The sequence below is a fragment of the Heptranchias perlo genome, chromosome 43 (assembly GCF_035084215.1).
Source record: "Heptranchias perlo isolate sHepPer1 chromosome 43, sHepPer1.hap1, whole genome shotgun sequence".
NCBI classification, from domain to species: domain Eukaryota; kingdom Metazoa; phylum Chordata; class Chondrichthyes; order Hexanchiformes; family Hexanchidae; genus Heptranchias; species Heptranchias perlo.
In genome coordinates this window covers 658,051-676,085 of record NC_090367.1, presented here as the reverse complement: position 1 = coordinate 676,085, position 18,035 = coordinate 658,051, and the positions used below count along the sequence as shown (strand labels likewise).

General features: G+C 54.0%; 2 protein-coding genes across 3 annotated transcripts in view; one reads left to right on the top strand and one right to left on the bottom strand.

The window, feature by feature from the left end:
• LOC137306341 (neutral alpha-glucosidase AB-like) overlaps positions 1-15,721 on the top strand; it is a 42,409-nt gene extending 26,688 nt beyond the window's left edge. For both annotated transcript variants that reach the window (XM_067975490.1, XM_067975489.1), the window contains 12 exons: positions 814-893; positions 1,366-1,509; positions 2,825-2,921; positions 4,269-4,370; positions 5,521-5,764; positions 6,314-6,378; positions 6,989-7,065; positions 7,150-7,224; positions 8,162-8,275; positions 9,083-9,195; positions 10,260-10,360; positions 13,680-15,721. In XM_067975490.1, coding sequence (XP_067831591.1) covers positions 814-893; positions 1,366-1,509; positions 2,825-2,921; positions 4,269-4,370; positions 5,521-5,764; positions 6,314-6,378; positions 6,989-7,065; positions 7,150-7,224; positions 8,162-8,275; positions 9,083-9,195; positions 10,260-10,360; positions 13,680-13,789 — 1,322 coding nt within the window. In that variant the 3' untranslated portion in view covers positions 13,790-15,721. The remainder of the gene's footprint in view (positions 1-813; positions 894-1,365; positions 1,510-2,824; positions 2,922-4,268; positions 4,371-5,520; positions 5,765-6,313; positions 6,379-6,988; positions 7,066-7,149; positions 7,225-8,161; positions 8,276-9,082; positions 9,196-10,259; positions 10,361-13,679) is intronic.
• A 75-nt stretch (positions 15,722-15,796) lies between these two features.
• trpt1 (tRNA phosphotransferase 1) lies at positions 15,797-17,689 on the bottom strand. The gene is made up of 4 exons (XM_067975506.1): positions 17,367-17,689; positions 16,993-17,049; positions 16,771-16,881; positions 15,797-16,024 (listed from the first exon to the last, which is right to left on the bottom strand). Exons 1-4 carry the CDS (start codon positions 17,425-17,427, stop codon positions 16,002-16,004), a joined length of 252 nt encoding a protein of 83 aa, XP_067831607.1. The 5' UTR covers positions 17,428-17,689; the 3' UTR covers positions 15,797-16,001.
• Between the last annotated feature and the right edge of the window lie 346 nt (positions 17,690-18,035).

Sequence of the window (18,035 nt, the reverse complement as noted above, 5' to 3'; positions counted from 1 at the left end):
TTCCCTGCACCACTTCCCTACATCTAAGAGCATAGGAGCAGGAGGAGGCCATTCAGCTCCTCGAGCCTGTTCCGCCATTCAATCAGATCATGGCTGATCTGTATCTTAACCCCATTTACCCACCTTGGTTCCGTAACCCTTCATCCCCTCACCCAACAAAAATTCATCAGTGTCCATTTTGAAAGCTCCAATTGACCCCCAGCCTCAACAGTATTTTTGGGGGGAGAGAGTTCCAGATTTCCACTCCCCTTTGTGTGAAGAAGTGCTTCCTGACATCACCCCTGAACGGCCCGGCTCTAATTTTAAGGCTCTGCCCCACCCCCCTTGTTCTGGACTCCCCCCCCCCCCCCCCCCCCCACCAGAGGAAACAGCTTCCTCTCTATCAAATCCTTTAATCATTGTAAACACCTAGATTAGATCACCCCTTAATCTTCTACACTCGAGGGAACACAAGCCCAGTCTCTGCAACCTGACCCTTTTTAGCCCCGATATCATTCTCGGTGACTTGAACTTGAAATGTGATCTGACCAGGGAACTAAACAGTCTAAACATATGACTTTCTCTCGGTTATATTGTTGAGCATTCTGTTTGGTCGGTAATAGCTGGACATGCTGAGTGCTGAGCCTTAGACACCCCCACCCTCCAGCTCCTCACCCGTAACTATTTTGACGCCGGCAATCCCAGGAGAGTTGTCGGGGACTAGATGGGCTCTGATTTAAGTCCCGTTGGTTTGCAAATGGTGTAGATACATGATGACAAGTGTGCAGTGAATTAGTTCATCCCACCAGCTCAATGATTGTTTACTTATCCTAGGCTCCGCTGGCTATCCCGACTTCACTAATCCAGAGATGCGATCTTGGTGGGCCAGCATGTTTGCCTACGATCAGTATGAGGTCAGTGAAAAGCATGTAGCATTACTCGAGTGGGTTTTAGGTAATGACCAGTGTAGTGAAGTCAGCACACTGCCCTTTCACTGCTGGGACCTGAGACTGAATCTGGGCGAGACCAATGGGTAAAAGGAATCTGTGACTTTTCACTAGCTGGCTGTGAAATTAATTTGACCTGTGGAAAAGAATTCCTAGTTACAGAATTCTCAAACTAACAGACTGCATGCGTGCACGCCTCTCAATTTGATTATCAAATTACTTAGTGAAAGGAAAAAAATTTGCAGGGCTATGGGGAAAGAGTGGGACTAATTGGCAGCTCTTTCAAAGAGCTGGCACGGGCATTGTGGGCCGAATGGCCTCCAGCTGTGCTGTCAGATTCTGGGATATCTCTTCAGTCAGAATGTTACAGTCTGCTTTGAGAAGTGTCCAAACCGCCTGGTAATCTCCGTGTGTTTTTTTTTTGCCTCCCGTGCCCAAGGGGTCCATGGACAATCTCTACACGTGGAATGATATGAACGAGCCCTCCGTGTTCAACGGGCCAGAGGTCACCATGCACAAGGACGCTGTCCACTTCGGTGGCTGGGAACACAGGGACGTACACAACCTTTACGCATTCTACGTGGTGAGTACTGGGTGACGAGCCGAGTTTTGGGGGGTGGGGGGAGGAGAAATACCTGCTGAACAAGCCTTGTGGGATGCTGTTCCCAAAAGGGAGCGGGTGATTGATGTTTTTGTTTTGTACACATTCCTGGAATATTTTACCTATCCAGAAACTCAACAGGACCAGCCACATAAATACTGTGGCTACCAGAGCAGGTCAGAGGCCGGGTATTCTGCGGCGAGTGACTCACCTCCTGACTCCCCAAAGCCTTTCCACCATCTACAAGGCACAAGTCAGGAGTGTGATGGAATACTCTCCACTTGCCTGGATGAGTGCAGCTTCAACAACACTCAAGAAGCTCGACACCATCCAGGGCAAAGCAGCCTGCTTGATTGGCACCCCATCCACCACCCTAAACATTCACTCCCTTCACCACCAGTGCACTGTGGCTGCAGTGTGTACCATCCACAGGATGCACTGCAGCAACTCGCCAAGGCTTCTTCAACAGCACCTCCCAAACCCTTGACCTTTACCACCTACAAGGACAAGGGCAGCAGGCACATGGGGACAACATCACCATCAAGTTTTCTCCCCCCAAACACACCATCCCGATTTGGATATATTTTGCAGTTCCATCTGTGTTGCTGGGTCAAGATCCTGGAACTGCCCACCTAACAGCACTGGGAGAGCACCTTCACCATTAGGAAGGAAGTCATGCTTCAGTTGTACAGAGCCTTGGACAGACCACTTCTAGAGTATTACGTTCAGTCCTGGGCCCCGCACCTCAGGAAGGATATATTGGCCTTGGAGGGGGTGTACTGCAGATTCACCAGAATGATAAGGTGGCTGAAAGGGTTAAATTATGAGGACAGATTGCATAGACTAGGCTTGTATTCCCTCGAGTATGGAAGGGTTTTCTGATCGAGGTGTTTAAAATATTAAAAAGATTTGATAAAGTAGATAGAAAGAGATTATTTCCTCTGGTGGGGGAATCAAGAACGAGGGGACATAATAAAATTACAGCTAGGCTATTTAGGAAGCACTTCTTCACACAAAGGGTAGTGGAAATCTGGAACTCCTTTTTCCCCCCCCACCCCGGAAAAAATAAAATGCTTGTAGATGCTGGGGGTCAGTTGGAGCTTTCAAGACTGAGATTGATGGATATTAGTTGGGTAAGGGTATTGAGGATTATGGAGTTGGGATGCAGCCATGATCTGATCGAATGATGGAACAGGCTCGAGGGGCTGAATGGTCTCCTATGTTCAAATTACAGAATAGTAATAACTGGTGGGCTTCTGCCCAGGAATGATACCTTTTACCTCTGTTTGTTTTGCAGCAAATGGCTACGGCTGATGGTCAGATACAGCGGTCCGGGGGCACAGAGAGGCCCTTTGTCCTCGCCAGGGGATTTTTCGCTGGATCCCAGCGTTACGGTAAGCGGCTGTGCTTCTTGTTTCCTCGCAGAGTACGGGTCTACTCTTGTGAAATGCGTTTCCATACTAGCCAGATTAAGGCTGACGTGCGCTGAGGGAGAGGAGGCGCTATCTTCTGTGGGACCTGGGTCGAATGCCCAACTCCAGCTGACTGGATGAAAGTCAGGAGGTGCTAACACAAGTGAATTCGGGCAGTCGTACTTCACTCCTGGGCACAGACCAAACGTCACCACAATCTCACTCTGATGTCGTAAGGAAGGCTGGTGTGGCAGAGGAAGAAAGCTCTATCAGTGGAGTAGGGGGTGTTCACTGGAACATAGGAACAGGTGTAGGCCATTCAGCCCCTCGTGCCTGCTCCGCCATTTGGTAAGATCATGGCTGATCTGTGATCTAGCCTTTGGCCCATATCCCTTAATACTTTTGGTTGGCAGAAAGCTATCTATCTCAGATTTAAATTGAAGCTGGAACTTTGAGTTGAGGTATATTGGACCAGTAGAAAGGGAGCTTGACTGAGGATCTAGCTGTACTCCGTATGTCAGCCGTGGCTCCGTGGGTAGCACGCTCACCTCAGAGTCAGAAAGTCATGGGTTCGAGCCCCACTCCAGAGACTTGAGCACAAAATCCTGGCCGACACTCCCAATGCTAGTAATCGGAGTGCTGCACTGTCGGAGGTGCCGTCTTTCGGATGAGACGTTAAACCGAGGCCCCGTCTGCCCTCTCGGGTGGACGTAAAAGATCCCACGGCCACTATTGGAAGAAGAGCAGGGGGAGTTCTCCCCGGTGTCCTGGGGCCAATATTTATCCCTCAAACAACATCACTTTTTAAAAAGAAAAATATAGATTACCTGGTCATTATCACATTGCTGTTTGTGGGATCTTGCTGTGCGCAAATTGGCTGTCGTGTTTCATACATTACAACAGTGACTACACTTCACAAAAAGTACTTCATTGGCTATGAAACCCTTTGGGACGTCCTGAGGTGGTGGAAGGCACTGTGTAAATGGGAGTTCATTCAGTGTGACCGCAAGTGCTTGATCTCAACACCGGGAACCCAGGACGTTGCATTCTCCGGGATAGACATCCTTCGCCTTGATCAACACAAACCGATTCGGGGGGCGAGGAGGGAAAGGAGAGTGAACTCATAACGGTCTGTATGGTGGCAGAGTGCTGTAACATGGAGGGGTTGGAGGTTACGATCCATGTGTGTAACGTTAGTATCGCCCCTCGTTCCCGTCCCATGTTGCCGCTGTCTCCTGCAATGAGCAAAGATGTAGCCAGCTTACATTTATCACAAGAGCTGAATTATTTCCCTGAATGTTCTGATTCCTCCCTGTTGTTTGTCTCCAGGGGCAGTGTGGACGGGTGATAACTCTGCCGAGTGGGACCATCTGAAGGTGTCGCTGCCCATGTGTTTGTCTCTGGGGCTGGCTGGCGTCTCCTTCTGCGGAGGTTAGGTTTTTTGCAACACTGGAGGTTCGTTTGTGGGCTTGGGGTGGGGGTGGGGGAGGGAGGGAGGGAGGGTGTTGAGCCCCACACCAGACTTTGAACTCCTGATCTAGACTGGCCCTCTGGTTCGCTATTCCCTGCTGCACTGTGCACTGTGCCGGTGCAGTCCGATAGATGAGATGTTCAGACCGCCTGCCTGTTCCCCGCCTCTGCCTCCCCCACCCCAGCTGAGGTCGATTTTTGGCACCACCCCGGCTAACTCGGCACTGACCGAGGATCGAAACTGGAGATTCCCGGTGCCTCGACGACTCGCCAGTCAGCGTGTTTACCAACCTGTAGAGTTCCACCCGGTCTTTCTCCGGGTGGTGGAGGCTCACAGCCGTATTCCTCTCCATGCTGGCTTCGCGATCTCAGCAGTGCGCTGGTGACTGAGTGTCTCTGCCCTCAGAGCAGGTGTTACCCCACTCAACCCGCACGCAACTCCCTGGGGCCAACTCCAGAGCAGCGTCAACGGGCTTGGGAGTGAGTTGTGTGTTGGCTGTCTGGTTAGTGGGTGGGGGGTGTTGTTGCTGCATGTAGGGAATCTCCTACCACAACTGAGGTTATAACTATCAGGAAAGATTGAACAGGCTGGGGCTCTTTTCTCCAGAAAAGAGAAGGCTGAGGGGTGACCTGATAGAGGTCTTTAAAATAGTGAAGAGGTTCGATAGGGGAGACGTAGAGAAGGTGTTTCCACTTGTGGGGGAGACCAGAACTAGGGGTCATAAATATAAGATAGTCACTAATAAATCCAATAGGGAATTCAGGAGAAACTTCTTTACCCAGAGAGTGGTGAGAATGTGGAACTCACTCCCACATGGAGTAGTTGAGGGGAATAGTGTAGATGGATTTAAGGGGAAGCTCGATAAACACATGAGGGAGAAAGGAATAGAAGGATATGCTGATGGGGTGAGATGAAGGAAGGAGGGAGGAGGCTCGTGAAGCATAAATGCCGGCATAGACCAGTTGGGCCGAATGGCCTGTTTCTGTGCTGTACATTCGATGTAATTCTTCTCTCTGCGATGGTCTGGGTGGGGATTGGGTGTAGAAGCTCCTTCCTTTTAGAGAGCTTGTACCCGGATGTTGCCCTGAACGTGTCCTCCCTACTTTGCAGCGGACGTTGGCGGTTTCTTCAAGCACCCCAGCCCCGAGCTCCTGGTGCGCTGGTACCAGGCCGGAGCCTACCAGCCCTTCTTCCGAGCCCACGCTCACCTGGACACCCCGCGGCGGGAGCCCTGGCTCTTCGGGGAGGAGAACAAACAGCTGATCCGCACGGTCATCCGGGAGCGTTACACTCTGCTGCCCTTCTGGTACACGTTCTTCTACCGGGCTTACAGGACAGGAGAGCCCGTCATGAGGTAATGTAACGTGTCGTCACTCAACGCCCCGCCCTAGCAAATGTCAGTGTGTGCTGGTTCATATGATGAATTGTGCCTTTTGGTGTAGAGGGGATGTGCCTGTCAAAATACCATGTACCTCCCGCAGCACGTTAGCACGTGACCGTTTGAATTGAACCACACAGGAATGCTGCTGTAAAGATTTGCACGCAGCTTGTTATAAATGGACGTTCACCTCAAATCTCAGTAAATCGCTTGGGTTTCTCTCTGTTCCAGTGTTTTACCTGAATTTCTGGTGATATCCCGTGTCCTGTAACTTCAATTTGCAATGGGCTGCCCTCTCTCTCTGGGCTCTGCGGGTATGGCGGGGACGTTGACCCCTTTTTACCCAGAGCCCAACCCGCTTCCTACGCTCCAACAGTGACCAGAATAAGTGCTTCATTGGCTGTGAAGCCCTTTGGGACGTCCTGAGGTTCTTTTAACCTTCATGTTGGCTGAAAAAAGTTGGTCAGTCTAGAAGAAAGTTGCAACGTGTAACTGACCAAATTGATTGATTTATTTTCTCTCCAGGCCAATGTGGGTGGAATTCCCTGGTGATGTCGATACATTTAGCCTGGATGAGCAATACATGCTTGGTGAGTGACACCTCCAACTAATCTCTCTCTCTCTCTCTCTCTCTCTCTTTTTCCCCCTTCCTTCCTTCCCCTAAAAACAGGAGGAGGCCCTTCAGCCCCTTCTGCCTATTCAGTCATTCAATGAGATCATGGCTGATCTGTATCTTAACTCCATCTACCCACCTTGGCTCCATAACCCTCGATACCCCTCACCCAACAAAAATCTACCAATCTCAGAATTGACCCCCAGCATCAACAGCTTTTTTGGGGGGAGAGAGTTCCAGATTCCCACTCCCCTTTGTGTGAAGAAGTGCTTCCTGACATCACCCCTGAACGGCCTGGCTCTAATTTTAAGGTTCTGCCCCCTTGTTCTGGACTCCCCCCACCAGAGGAAATAGTTTCTCCCTGTCTGTCCTATCGAATCCTTTTAATCATCTGAAACACCTCGATTATAGGTGATTTATTAATGCAAGTTTGTTCTTTCTTTCACATCTTCCTGTGGCCGTCAAAGAAAAAAAATGAAATTTATTTTTTAGTCTTTGACAGAAGCGAGATGTTTGGCCCTGAACTTTTGTCAGACGGTGTTCTGTGTCTCAGGGGAAAGATGATTGAAATCTTTTTTTTGTTCTAGGTAATGCGCTGCTGATTCGCCCGGTGACTGAACAAGATGCTCGAGGAGTTCAGGTTTACATGCCAGGGAAAGGGCAGGTGAGGTTCTGTACCGAGCAACTTTCTTTCTTCCCTTCCTCCCCGTGGAGATGAGCTAACTGTTTCCTTATAATTCTTTGGCAGTTCTGGTATGACGTACGCAGCCACCAGAGGTATACTGGCCCACAGATGCTGTATGTGCCCGTTACCATCAGCACGGTAAGGGAATGCTGTATGTGTTTTTGCACTTGGGTGAAGGCGGAGTTAACCCCACGGTGTGAGGCTGCTCGGGCCACGGCCTGGCAGTGGGCAGTGTTGGGGATCGATGGGAAGACCCCCTTTACTGGAACGGCAGTGTTGGGGATCGATGGGAAGACCCCCTTTACTGGGGCCCGGCAGTGTTTGGGATCGATGTGACCCCACCCCCTTTACTGGGACCTGGCAGTGTTGGGGATCGATGTGACCCCACCCCCTTTACTGGACCTGGCAGTATTGGGGATGGAGGGGAAGACCCCCTTTACTGGGATGGCAATGTGTTGAGGATCAATGGGAAGACCCACTTCACTGGGACGGCAGTGTTGGGGATGGAGGGGAAGACCCCCTTTACTGGGTAGGCAGTGTTTGGGATCGATGGGAAGACCCCCTTTACTGGGACGGCAGTGTTGGGAATCGATGGGGAGTTCCCACCGTTTGAGTATCTGCCGGAGCCTCTCGTTCTTGGTGTGAAAAAAAACCAATGCATCGAATGTCACTGATAAATACAACTTAACTCAGTCTCTCAAACCTGGAGATTTGTTTGGGTGGGGGGGCTTTAAAGTGCTTCCAGCCAATGAAAACCGTTTCTGTGAGCATGCCCCCACCTTCAAAATGGACTGTGGGCCGAAAAGGAGGAAAAATCAAATGAGTTTTGAAAGAGTTTTTGCTGTGGGTGGGGGAGGCAGTTAGTTTGGGTAGAATCGAGGGGGCTTTACTCTGCATCTAACCCAACTTAGGTGCTTGATGCTGGCTGTTGAAAATAAAGTACTAACAAGCCTTCCCATGACCAGCACAAAATTCCTTTTATTGTGCAGTCACGATCCTGTCTCTATTCAACAAAGATCTGCTTCAACACTTGCCTTTTATTGACATCTTCCTCTGCCCCTTGATTCTCTCTCAGATTCCAGTCTATCAGCGTGGAGGCACCATCGTTCCTCGGAAAGAACGTGTCCGGAGATCATCGTCCTGTATGCAGAGCGATCCGTACACACTCTACGTGGCTCTGAATGCACAGGTACCGCAGTACATTTCCCCTCCTACTGCTTGTCTTTGTGTCCCCCATAGTGGGATTGAGGATTTCAAATCTGCTGTGGTGCACCTGTGTTGTTGGTTGAGGGATAAATATTGGCCCCAGGACACCGGGGAGAACTCCCCCTGCTCTTCTTCCAATAGTGGCCGTGGGATCTTTTACATCCACCTGAGAGGGGCAGACGGGGCCTCGTAATAACGTCTCATCTGAAAGATGGCACCTCCGGCAGTGCGGCGCTCCCTCAGTACCGACCCTCCGACAGTGCGGCGCTCCCTCAGTACCGACCCTCCGACAGTGCGGCGCTCCCTCAGTACCGGCCCTCCGACAGTGTGGCGCTCCCTCAGTACCGGCCCTCCGACAGTGTGGCGCTCCCTCAGTACCGGCCCTCCGACAGTGTGGCGCTCCCTCAGTACCGGCCCTCCGACAGTGTGGCGCTCCCTCAGTACCGGCCCTCCGACAGTGCGGCGCTCCCTCAGTACCGGCCCTCCGACAGTGCGGCGCTCCCTCAGTACCGGCCCTCCGACGGTCCAGGCCTGGATTATGGGGCTCAAGTATCTAGAGTGGGGGCTCGAACCCACGACCTTCTGAATCCGAGGCACGAGACCCACTGAGCCCCGGCTGGCATGGCAGCAGGCTGTTAAATTTAACATCAGCTGTGGGGAACATCTGGAAAAATACAGCTTGGGGGGGGAGGGGAGGGGAGAATAATCTCCAGTCTGGATTTGGGATGGGGCGGGAGAGACTTTCCAAGATAGCACTGCCTAGGATCTGATGTGTGATCTTTCTCTCTAGAATGCCGCTGACGGGGATCTGTTTGTGGACGATGGGCACACCTTCAACTTCGAAAAGAGAAGAGAATACATTCACAGGAAGTTTACTTTTGCTAATAATTCCCTTACCTCCAGGTAATTGTCTACTGGATTATTACCCAGGGTTTAAGCATTTCCTGGGGCTGGGTGGTGCACCTTGGCCATGTGTTTCTGGGCCAGCGTTCTGTCCCAGCATGTCCTGATTTGTGCTTGTGGGGGCGGGGCGGGGTGGGTTGGTGAAGAGTCCCCTCTCCCTCGCTGTGAGGATCTTGAGTGAAACCGTTTTGAACCTGTTCCTAGTGAGTGTAAGTTGACTGCACAAGCCTGTGTATAATTGAGTGCTAACTGACTCTGCCGTTAGTCTCGCTCTGACTGGTGCGGCGTACAGAAATATCAGCTGGGGAGGGGGGCTACCTCTCCGAGGGGTGGGGACTTGTGTCCTGCTGGAGTAGAAGGTGCTTTGCTCTTGGGAGTGCTCGATGCATTAACCAGGCTCCCAAAAGCTTCCCATTCCCCAATTCTGATATCCTTTACAGTGATGGACAGGAAATATTTACCCAAAGTGAACTGAGCAGAACATGCCGCTCAGGTCAGTGCCCCCGGCCGCTCGGTGAGATCAGCAGGGGGATTAGAGCTTCGTTCCCGATACACACTCCCATCTCTTCTGACGATATTGAGCACCCCCCTTGGTGGGGGATGGAGTTACAGATACACAGAGCACCCCAGTGGTGGACGGGGTTACCCAGGTACAGAGAGCCTCCCCTGGAGGTGATCGTTCTTCATCAGTCTGATAGTAAGTGTTGGGGAGGCAGCTCTGCCCATGGGGGAGTGTTGCAGCTGAGCCCAGACCTGTTTGGAGCAGAGGCCCACGCACACTGTCCAGCACCATTGAATAGTGAAGAGAGAACTCTGCTCCTCCCCACTTCACCCTGGTGTGCTGCCACCGATTGTAGTCTTCCTACTGCCATTGTAGCTGGAGGCTGCGAATCTGCTTCACCCTTCCACTGAGCGTGAAACTTTGGGTCATGGAGTGACCGACCAGCTCGAGCTCGCTCTTGGCAAAAGCAGTGTGTGGACTCCAGGTTAATCACCCAGACTGTGTCGAGCCCATCGCGAGACTGCTGTGTAAAGCTGTGTTAACGTGTTTAATTTTATTTCAGATCTGCCGATCCTAATGGCCACTACAATACTGCTGCTTGGATTGAAAGAGTGTTGGTTCTGGGAGCAAGGAGACCCTCGTCTGTTGTCATTAAACTCTCTGGTAAGGAACCCGGTGCCTTATGTCCAGTTTCACTTCTGAAACTTTTAAAAAAAGTGACTAAATCCTGAGTGAGCGCGCGGGTCGAAACGCGGTGTGCTAGAATCCCCGAGTCGGAGCGCCCGGGTCGAAACGCGGTGTGCTGGAATCCCCGAGTCCCAGTGTCCGGGTCGAAACGCGGTGTGCTAGAATCCCCGAGTCGGAGCGCCCGGGTCGAAACGCGGTGTGCTGGAATCCCCGAGTCCCAGCGCCCGGGTCGAAACGCGGTGTGCTAGAATCCCCGAGTCGGAGCGCGCGGAGCGAAACGCGGTGTGCTAGAATCCCCGAGTCCCAGCGCCCGGGTCGAAACGCGGTGTGCTGGAATCCCCGAGTCGGAGCGCGCGGAGCGAAACGCGGTGTGCGAGAATCCCCGAGTCGGAGCGCCCGGGTCGAAACGCGGTGTGCGAGAATCCCCGAGTCGGAGCGCGCGGAGCGAAACGCGGTGTGCGAGAATCCCCGAGTCGGAGCGTGCGGGTCGAAACGCGGTGTGCTAGAATCCCCGAGTCGGAGCGTGCGGGTCGAAACGCGGTGTGCTAGAATCCCCGAGTCCCAGCGCCCGGGTCGAAACGCGGCGTGCTAGAATCCCCGAGTCGGAGCGTGCGGGTCGAAACGCGGTGTGCGAGAATCCCCGAGTCCCAGAGCCCGGGTCGAAACGCGGTGTGCTAGAATCCCCGAGTCGGAGCGCCCGGGTCGAAACGCGGTGTGCTAGAATCCCCGAGTCGGAGCGTGCGGGTCGAAACGCGGTGTGCTAGAATCCCCGAGTCGGAGCGCCCGGGTCGAAACGCGGTGTGCTAGAATCCCCGAGTCGGAGCGCGCGGGTCGAAACGCGGTGTGCTAGAATCCCCGAGTCGGAGCGTGCGGGTCGAAACGCGGTGTGCTGGAATCCCCGAGTCGGAGCGCCCGGGTCGAAACGCGGTGTGCGAGAATCCCCGAGTCCCAGCGCCCGGGTCGAAACGCGGTGTGCTAGAATCCCCGAGTCGGAGCGCGCGGAGCGAAACGCGGTGTGCTAGAATCCCCGAGTCCCAGCGCCCGGGTCGAAACGCGGTGTGCGAGAATCCCCGAGTCCCAGCGCCCGGGTCGAAACGCGGTGTGCTAGAATCCCCGAGTCGGAGCGCGCGGAGCGAAACGCGGTGTGCTAGAATCCCCGAGTCGGAGCGCGCGGAGCGAAACGCGGTGTGCTAGAATCCCCGAGTCGGAGCGTGCGGGTCGAAACGCGGTGTGCTAGAATCCCCGAGTCGGAGCGCGCGGATCGAAACGCGGTGTGCTAGAATCCTCGAGTCGGAGCGCCCGGGTCGAAACGCGGTGTGCTAGAATCCTCGAGTCGGAGCGCCCGGGTCGAAACGCGGTGTGCTAGAATCCCCGAGTCGGAGCGTGCGGGTCGAAACGCGGTGTGCTGGAATCCCCGAGTCGGAGCGCCCGGGTCGAAACGCGGTGTGCTAGAATCCTCGAGTCGGAGCGCGCGGGTCGAAACGCGGTGTGCTAGAATCCCCGAGTCGGAGCGCGCGGGTCGAAACGCGGTGTGCTAGAATCCCCGAGTCGGAGCGCGCGGGTCGAAACGCGGTGTGCTAGAATCCCCGAGTCCCAGCGCCCGGGTCGAAACGCGGTGTGCTAGAATCCCCGAGTCGGAGCGTGCGGGTCGAAACGCGGTGTGCTAGAATCCCCGAGTCCCAGCGCCCGGGTCGAAACGCGGTGTGCTAGAATCCCCGAGTCGGAGCGTGCGGGTCGAAACGCGGTGTGCTAGAATCCCCGAGTCGGAGCGCGCGGATCGAAACGCGGTGTGCTAGAATCCCCGAGTCGGAGCGTGCGGGTCGAAACGCGGTGTGCTAGAATCCCCGAGTCGGAGCGCGCGGATCGAAACGCGGTGTGCTAGAATCCTCGAGTCGGAGCGCCCGGGTCGAAACGCGGTGTGCTAGAATCCTCGAGTCGGAGCGCCCGGGTCGAAACGCGGTGTGCTAGAATCCCCGAGTCGGAGCGTGCGGGTCGAAACGCGGTGTGCTAGAATCCCCGAGTCCCAGCGCCCGGGTCGAAACGCGGTGTGCTCGAATCCCCGAGTCGGAGCGCGCGGGTCGAAACGCGGTGTGCTAGAATCCCCGAGTCGGAGCGTGCGGGTCGAAACGCGGTGTGCTAGAATCCCCGAGTCGGAGCGCGCGGATCGAAACGCGGTGTGCTAGAATCCTCGAGTCGGAGCGCCCGGGTCGAAACGCGGTGTGCTCGAATCCCCGAGTCGGAGCGCGCGGAGTGAAACGCGGTGTGCTAGAATCCCCGAGTCGGAGCGCGCGGAGTGAAACGCGGTGTGCTAGAATCCCCGAGTCCCAGCGCCCGGGTCGAAACGCGGTGTGCTAGAATCCCCGAGTCCCAGCGCCCGGGTCGAAACGCGGTGTGCTAGAATCCCCGAGTCGGAGCGCCCGGGTCGAAACGCGGTGTGCTGGAATCCCCGAGTCGGAGCGCCCGGGTCGAAACGCGGTGTGCTAGAATCCCCGAGTCCCAGCGCCCGGGTCGAAACGCGGTGTGCTAGAATCCCCGAGTCGGAGCGTGCGGGTCGAAACACGGTGTGCTAGAATCCCCGAGTCGGAGCGCGCGGGTCGAAACGCGGTGTGCTAGAATCCCCGAGTCGGAGCGTGCGGGTCGAAACGCGGTGTGCGAGAATCCCCGAGTCCCAGCGCCCGGGTCGAAACGCGGTGTGCTAGAATCCCCGAGTCGGAGCACGCGGAGCGAAACGCGGTGTGCTAGAATCCCCGAGTCCCAGCGCCCGGGTCGAAACGCGGTGTGCTAGAATCCCCGAGTCGGAGCGCGCGGGTCGAAACGCGGTGTGCTGGAATCCCCGAGTCGGAGCGCGCGGAGCGAAACGCGGTGTGCTAGAATCCCCGAGTCCCAGCGCCCGGGTCGAAACGCGGTGTGCTAGAATCCCCGAGTCGGAGCGCGCGGAGCGAAACGCGGTGTGCTAGAATCCCCGAGTCCCAGCGCCCGGGTCGAAACGCGGTGTGCTAGAATCCCCGAGTCAGCAGGGTTTTGGGCCTGTCTGATTGTGAAAGGGTCTCACTTGGACCATTATCCCTCATGCCTGCTTAACCTGCTGTGCATTTCTAAATGTCAGCCCTGGCTCAGCGTCTCTCTCCCCTGAGTCAGCAGGTCGTGGGTTCGAGCCCCACAATCCAGGCCGACACTCCTCCAGTGCAGTACTGAGGGAATGCTGCACTTTTGGAGGTGTCGTCTTTTGGATGTGACATTATCATCCTTGGTGTGCAGCTGTTTACCAGGTGTTTATTGTCCTTTTTGTGTGCAGATGGAAGTGAATCAAGCCTGGACTTCGAACATAACGCAGAGACCTCAGTCCTGACCATCCGGAAACCGGCTGTGAACGTGGGTGCAGACTGGACCCTGTATATCCGATAGTACAGTGTCCACTGGACACGCTCGCTCACTCGTGATCTCAATCTCTCTCTCTCTTTTTCTCTCTCTCTCTCTCTCTTTCAGTAGGATAGCCAGCTGTTCTAATCAGCATCTGGGAAAAGAATCGGGGATTTGGAACCTCTGGTCCCAATCGTGAATTTTTTTAATTTAATAAAAAAGCTCCCCATGAGTTTGCGAGCTGACTGACTCAGCTTTGCTGCCACATTCCCTTCCACTTCATCCCGGATCTTTAAATAGCCAGAAGCAAGAAAATGAACCTGCCTTAGAGACACAGCAAAGTTTTCATAAGTTTTTTTTAAAAAAGCACTACTGGTTTATGTACGTCTGACCCTGTCCATGCCGCACACTGTTTAGCTGCAAGGCTCTCTCATCCTTCTGATCTCACACCTCCCGTTAGTCGTTTCTTCCTTCTTCTGTCTGTGTCTGCCTCTCACTTGCACTCTCTCTCTTCCACTAACTCCAATGTGCTCACTCGCTTGCACTTTCTAGATCTCTCTCTCTCTCTCTCTCTCTGTGTGCACTATCTCCCTCCCTGATGGTCTAGAAAGTGCGACTCAGTTTTTATTTTTAAACTTCCTGAATATTCACTGACCCGGGAGCCAGACTGAACCTGGGTCTTGGTTTCCAGCACTAGGTGGCCTGTTAGGAAGGTGCCTTCAGAGCAAGATTTGGGTCAATGTCGGGGGCAGGGACATGATGCTTAGCCCCAAACGCACACCAGACAAGCAAATACATGTTGGCCAGTAGATTGTGGCTGTGTGGGAGCTCCAGACTGCCTCTTATCCCCCTCCCCGAACCAGTGCCTCTGACGATACTCGGAGGCTCAGCGCCCCGCCCCCTCGTATGAAAGTTGATGCCCAAATTTCACTCTTGCAAGATTCCCCCCCCCCCCACCACCTTCCCGAGCTGCTACGTTCAGAGAGAGCAGGGAGGGTGAGAAAGCGAGCGGGCGTTCTACCAATCTCGTGCCCTACACCCTGCGATGTTCTTTCTGTTCCCGTCGACCCTCTGTATCGGGCATTATTCAGACGCTCAGCAGTGCAGTCAGGGGTTCCGCTATATGACCATCATCACGGTGGTTCAGGATGATTTGCTCCAGGACCCAGTGATCATGGTGGTGATTTTCCTGCTGAGACTGTGTGTGGGGGTAGTTTGACTCCCACACGGTAGGTTTTTTGAACACCACACACGATTTCAGAGCTCGTGAGGTGATAACAGTGGCGCTCACAATCCACCCGACTTCAAGTTGAAATTATAAGTCACTTGATTCTGGTTTGTTTTTGCTCTGAGTTTCCAGTGGGTTTATTATTATACTTTTTTTTTAAACTGATAAATGTTCTGTTTGCTCCGTGTGTTGGGTGTTTCCCCTCCTGATTGCCTCTCATTTAGTACCTGCTGGTAACCAGTGTTGAGCTGAAGCCTTCTGCAGGGGTAAACGGGCTACAGCCTGCAGGTAGTCGACCTGTTAGTGGAAGTGCAGGGCTTGGTACGGTACTGAGCCTGCCGTGAGTTCACTGCATCTGGCTTCCTGTCCCTCCCCTCTCTCCCCTTCTCACCTCTCTTCTTCCTCTTTCCCCCCCCCCCCCTTCCCCAGAGGTGTGTTCACAGGGAGGCCAAGTTGGGCAGGACTGGGACCCAGGCCGCCTCTGAGCTGTATGAGGGACAGTCGCTCCCCTGTTGCTGCCCAAGGAAATTTGTTGCAAAACTGTCTGACCTCAGTGGGTGAAGTGGCTCGGTCCCTCGGTGACAGTTAACGCCCGCCCGCCCCCCCCTGTCTGATGTACACAATATCACAGGATTTGTACAACTGAAGGAAAGGCTTTTAAAATATAAATAAGAGTTGCTGATGACCAATGATCTCCTGTTTGGGATGTTTTTGATAAATGGATACAATTAAAAAAAACTTAAACTGTGTGTGATTGGTGGAATAAGTGATTCTCACTGAGAAATCGCACCGCGCAGATAAACTACAACAGACCCACTCGCCACTGAAATTATAAACCTCGCTCCGTATTGATCACAGTGCTTCTAGTGTTGCAACAAAAAACACAATAAATACATGAAACCCTAACAGCTGGGATTATAAATGATCACACACTGAGGCTGGGCTAATTTCACACAGCCCTCTCTCCACCCATTCATTTAACATCACTCCATGAAGATCGAGTTCGGTCGTCTGACCCGAGAGTGGCCGTCACACAAGGGGGAGCAAAGATCCTGAGAAATAAAACACAAAGCTGTGGAACAAGAGTATTCTACACACCCCAAACCCCACTCCACTAACACACCGCGATACTCGCCGCGGCCCCCCCCTTTCCTGTAACCCCGATACTCCCCCCGCGGCCCCCCCCCCTTTCCTGTAACCCCGATACTCCCCCTTTCCTGTAGCCCCGATACTCCCCCCACGTCCCCCTTTCCTGTAACCCCGATACTCCCCCCGCGGCCCCCCCCTTTCCTGTAACCCCGATACTCCCCCCGCGGCCCCCCCCCCTTTCCTGTAACCCCGATACTCCCCCTTTCCTGTAACCCCGATACTCCCCCCGGCCCCCCCTTTCCTGTAGCCCCGATACTCCCCCCGCACCCCCCCTTTCCTGTAACCCCGATACTCCCCCCGCACCCCCCCCTTTCCTGTAACCCCGATACTCCCCCCGCACCCCCCCCCCTTTCCTGTAACCCCGATACTCCCCCCGGCCCCCCCTTTCCTGTAGCCCCGATACTCCCCCCGCACCCCCCCTTTCCTGTAACCCCGATACTCCCCCCGGCCCCCCCTTTCCTGTAGCCCCGATACTCCCCCCGCACCCCCCCTTTCCTGTAACCCCGATACTCCCCCCGCACCCCCCCCCCCCTTTCCTGTAACCCCGATACTCATAACAGGATATTTTACTGTCACAACAGAACTAATATCCCAGGCGGCCGCCTTTGTTTAACGATCCAATTAGTTTCCCTATCCCTTGGAAACTCACTGGTTGGTTTTAACTGGAGAACTTTCTGGAAGTATTTCGGAGGCAAAACACCCTCTTCATTCCCCGGAGTTAAAATCACCTGATTGGTGGAGAAGTAAAACGGAATCCTGTCTGAAAATAACAACATAAATTTCAAAAATAATTGAGGAAAAATCTGCAGCGAAGAGATTTTAAACCAAGGAAATGTTGATGGAACGACCGAGACTCACTGCCCGAACTCACCGTTCAGTGCTCTCCTCAGGTCGATGAAGATGGCCAGATCACAGTTACTCCTCATACCTGCACGGTGCGAACAAGAAAGGTCACTGAGGCTGAGGGAACGGCGAGGGATCAACAACAACATGGCACATTCACAAAAAACACACTCAGCAAACTTTCAGAGAAAGACAACTTCAAAATCGAGCCGTCCTGGTCCATCGCTGGGTTACTGCAGCCCCTAATCACATCCCATAATACTGACAGATACTGAGCACATCCCATAACCACGGAGACAGAAGTGCGTACCCCTGGTAACCGACACATCGATACAGTAACGGACTCGTTGTTTAAACAGTCGCCCCCCCCCCCCGGCCATTCACCCCCGCCCCTGAACTCACCACTCACAACTCCCCCGTCCTCAGGCAGCCCTGGGGCCAGGTGGATGTGTGCGCGAGACATGCGACGCAGCCCCTGCGCCTTAATCGAGGGCCAGTGACGGAGGTAGGTGCCGTGGACGGCCTGTTCTGGGACATTGGAATCCAGAGAGATCGGGCTCAGTTCTAACTCCTCCACCTCAAAATAAACAAACCAGCAGTTAGGAGTCTGGGCGATTTACAGCGTTATTAACAGGTTTTGTACACGCGGGGAAATGTCCCGTCAAACACTCCCAGAGTAAAGCTCCCTCTACACTGTCCCATCAAACACTCCCAGGGCAGGTACAGGGTTAGATACAGAGTAAAGCTCCCTCTACACTGTCCCATCAAACACTCCCAGGGCAGGTACAGGGTTAGATACAGAGTAAAGCTCCCTCTACACTGTCCCATCAAACACTCCCAGGGCAGGTACAGGGTTAGATACAGAGTAAAGCTCCCTCTACACTGTCCCATCAAACACTCCCAGGGCAGGTACAGGGTTAGATACAGAGTAAAGCTCCCTCTACACTGTCCCATCAAACACTCCCAGGGCAGGTACAGGGTTAGATACAGAGTAAAGCTCCCTCTACACTGTCCCATCAAACACTCCCAGGGCAGGTACAGGGTTAGATACAGAGTAAAGCTCCCTCTACA

Excerpts from the sequence above, each read along its gene's own strand:
- trpt1 (XM_067975506.1), bottom strand. The coding sequence starts at position 17,427 with ATGTCTCGCGCACACATCCACCTGGCCCCAGGGCTGCCTGAGGACGGG. Across the intron at positions 17,050-17,366 it reads GGACGGGGGAGTTGTGAGTG|GTATGAGGAGTAACTGTGAT; the intron begins GTGAGTTCAGGG and ends CGCACCGTGCAG. Across the intron at positions 16,882-16,992 it reads CCTGAGGAGAGCACTGAACG|ACAGGATTCCGTTTTACTTC; the intron begins GTGAGTTCGGGC and ends TGTTATTTTCAG.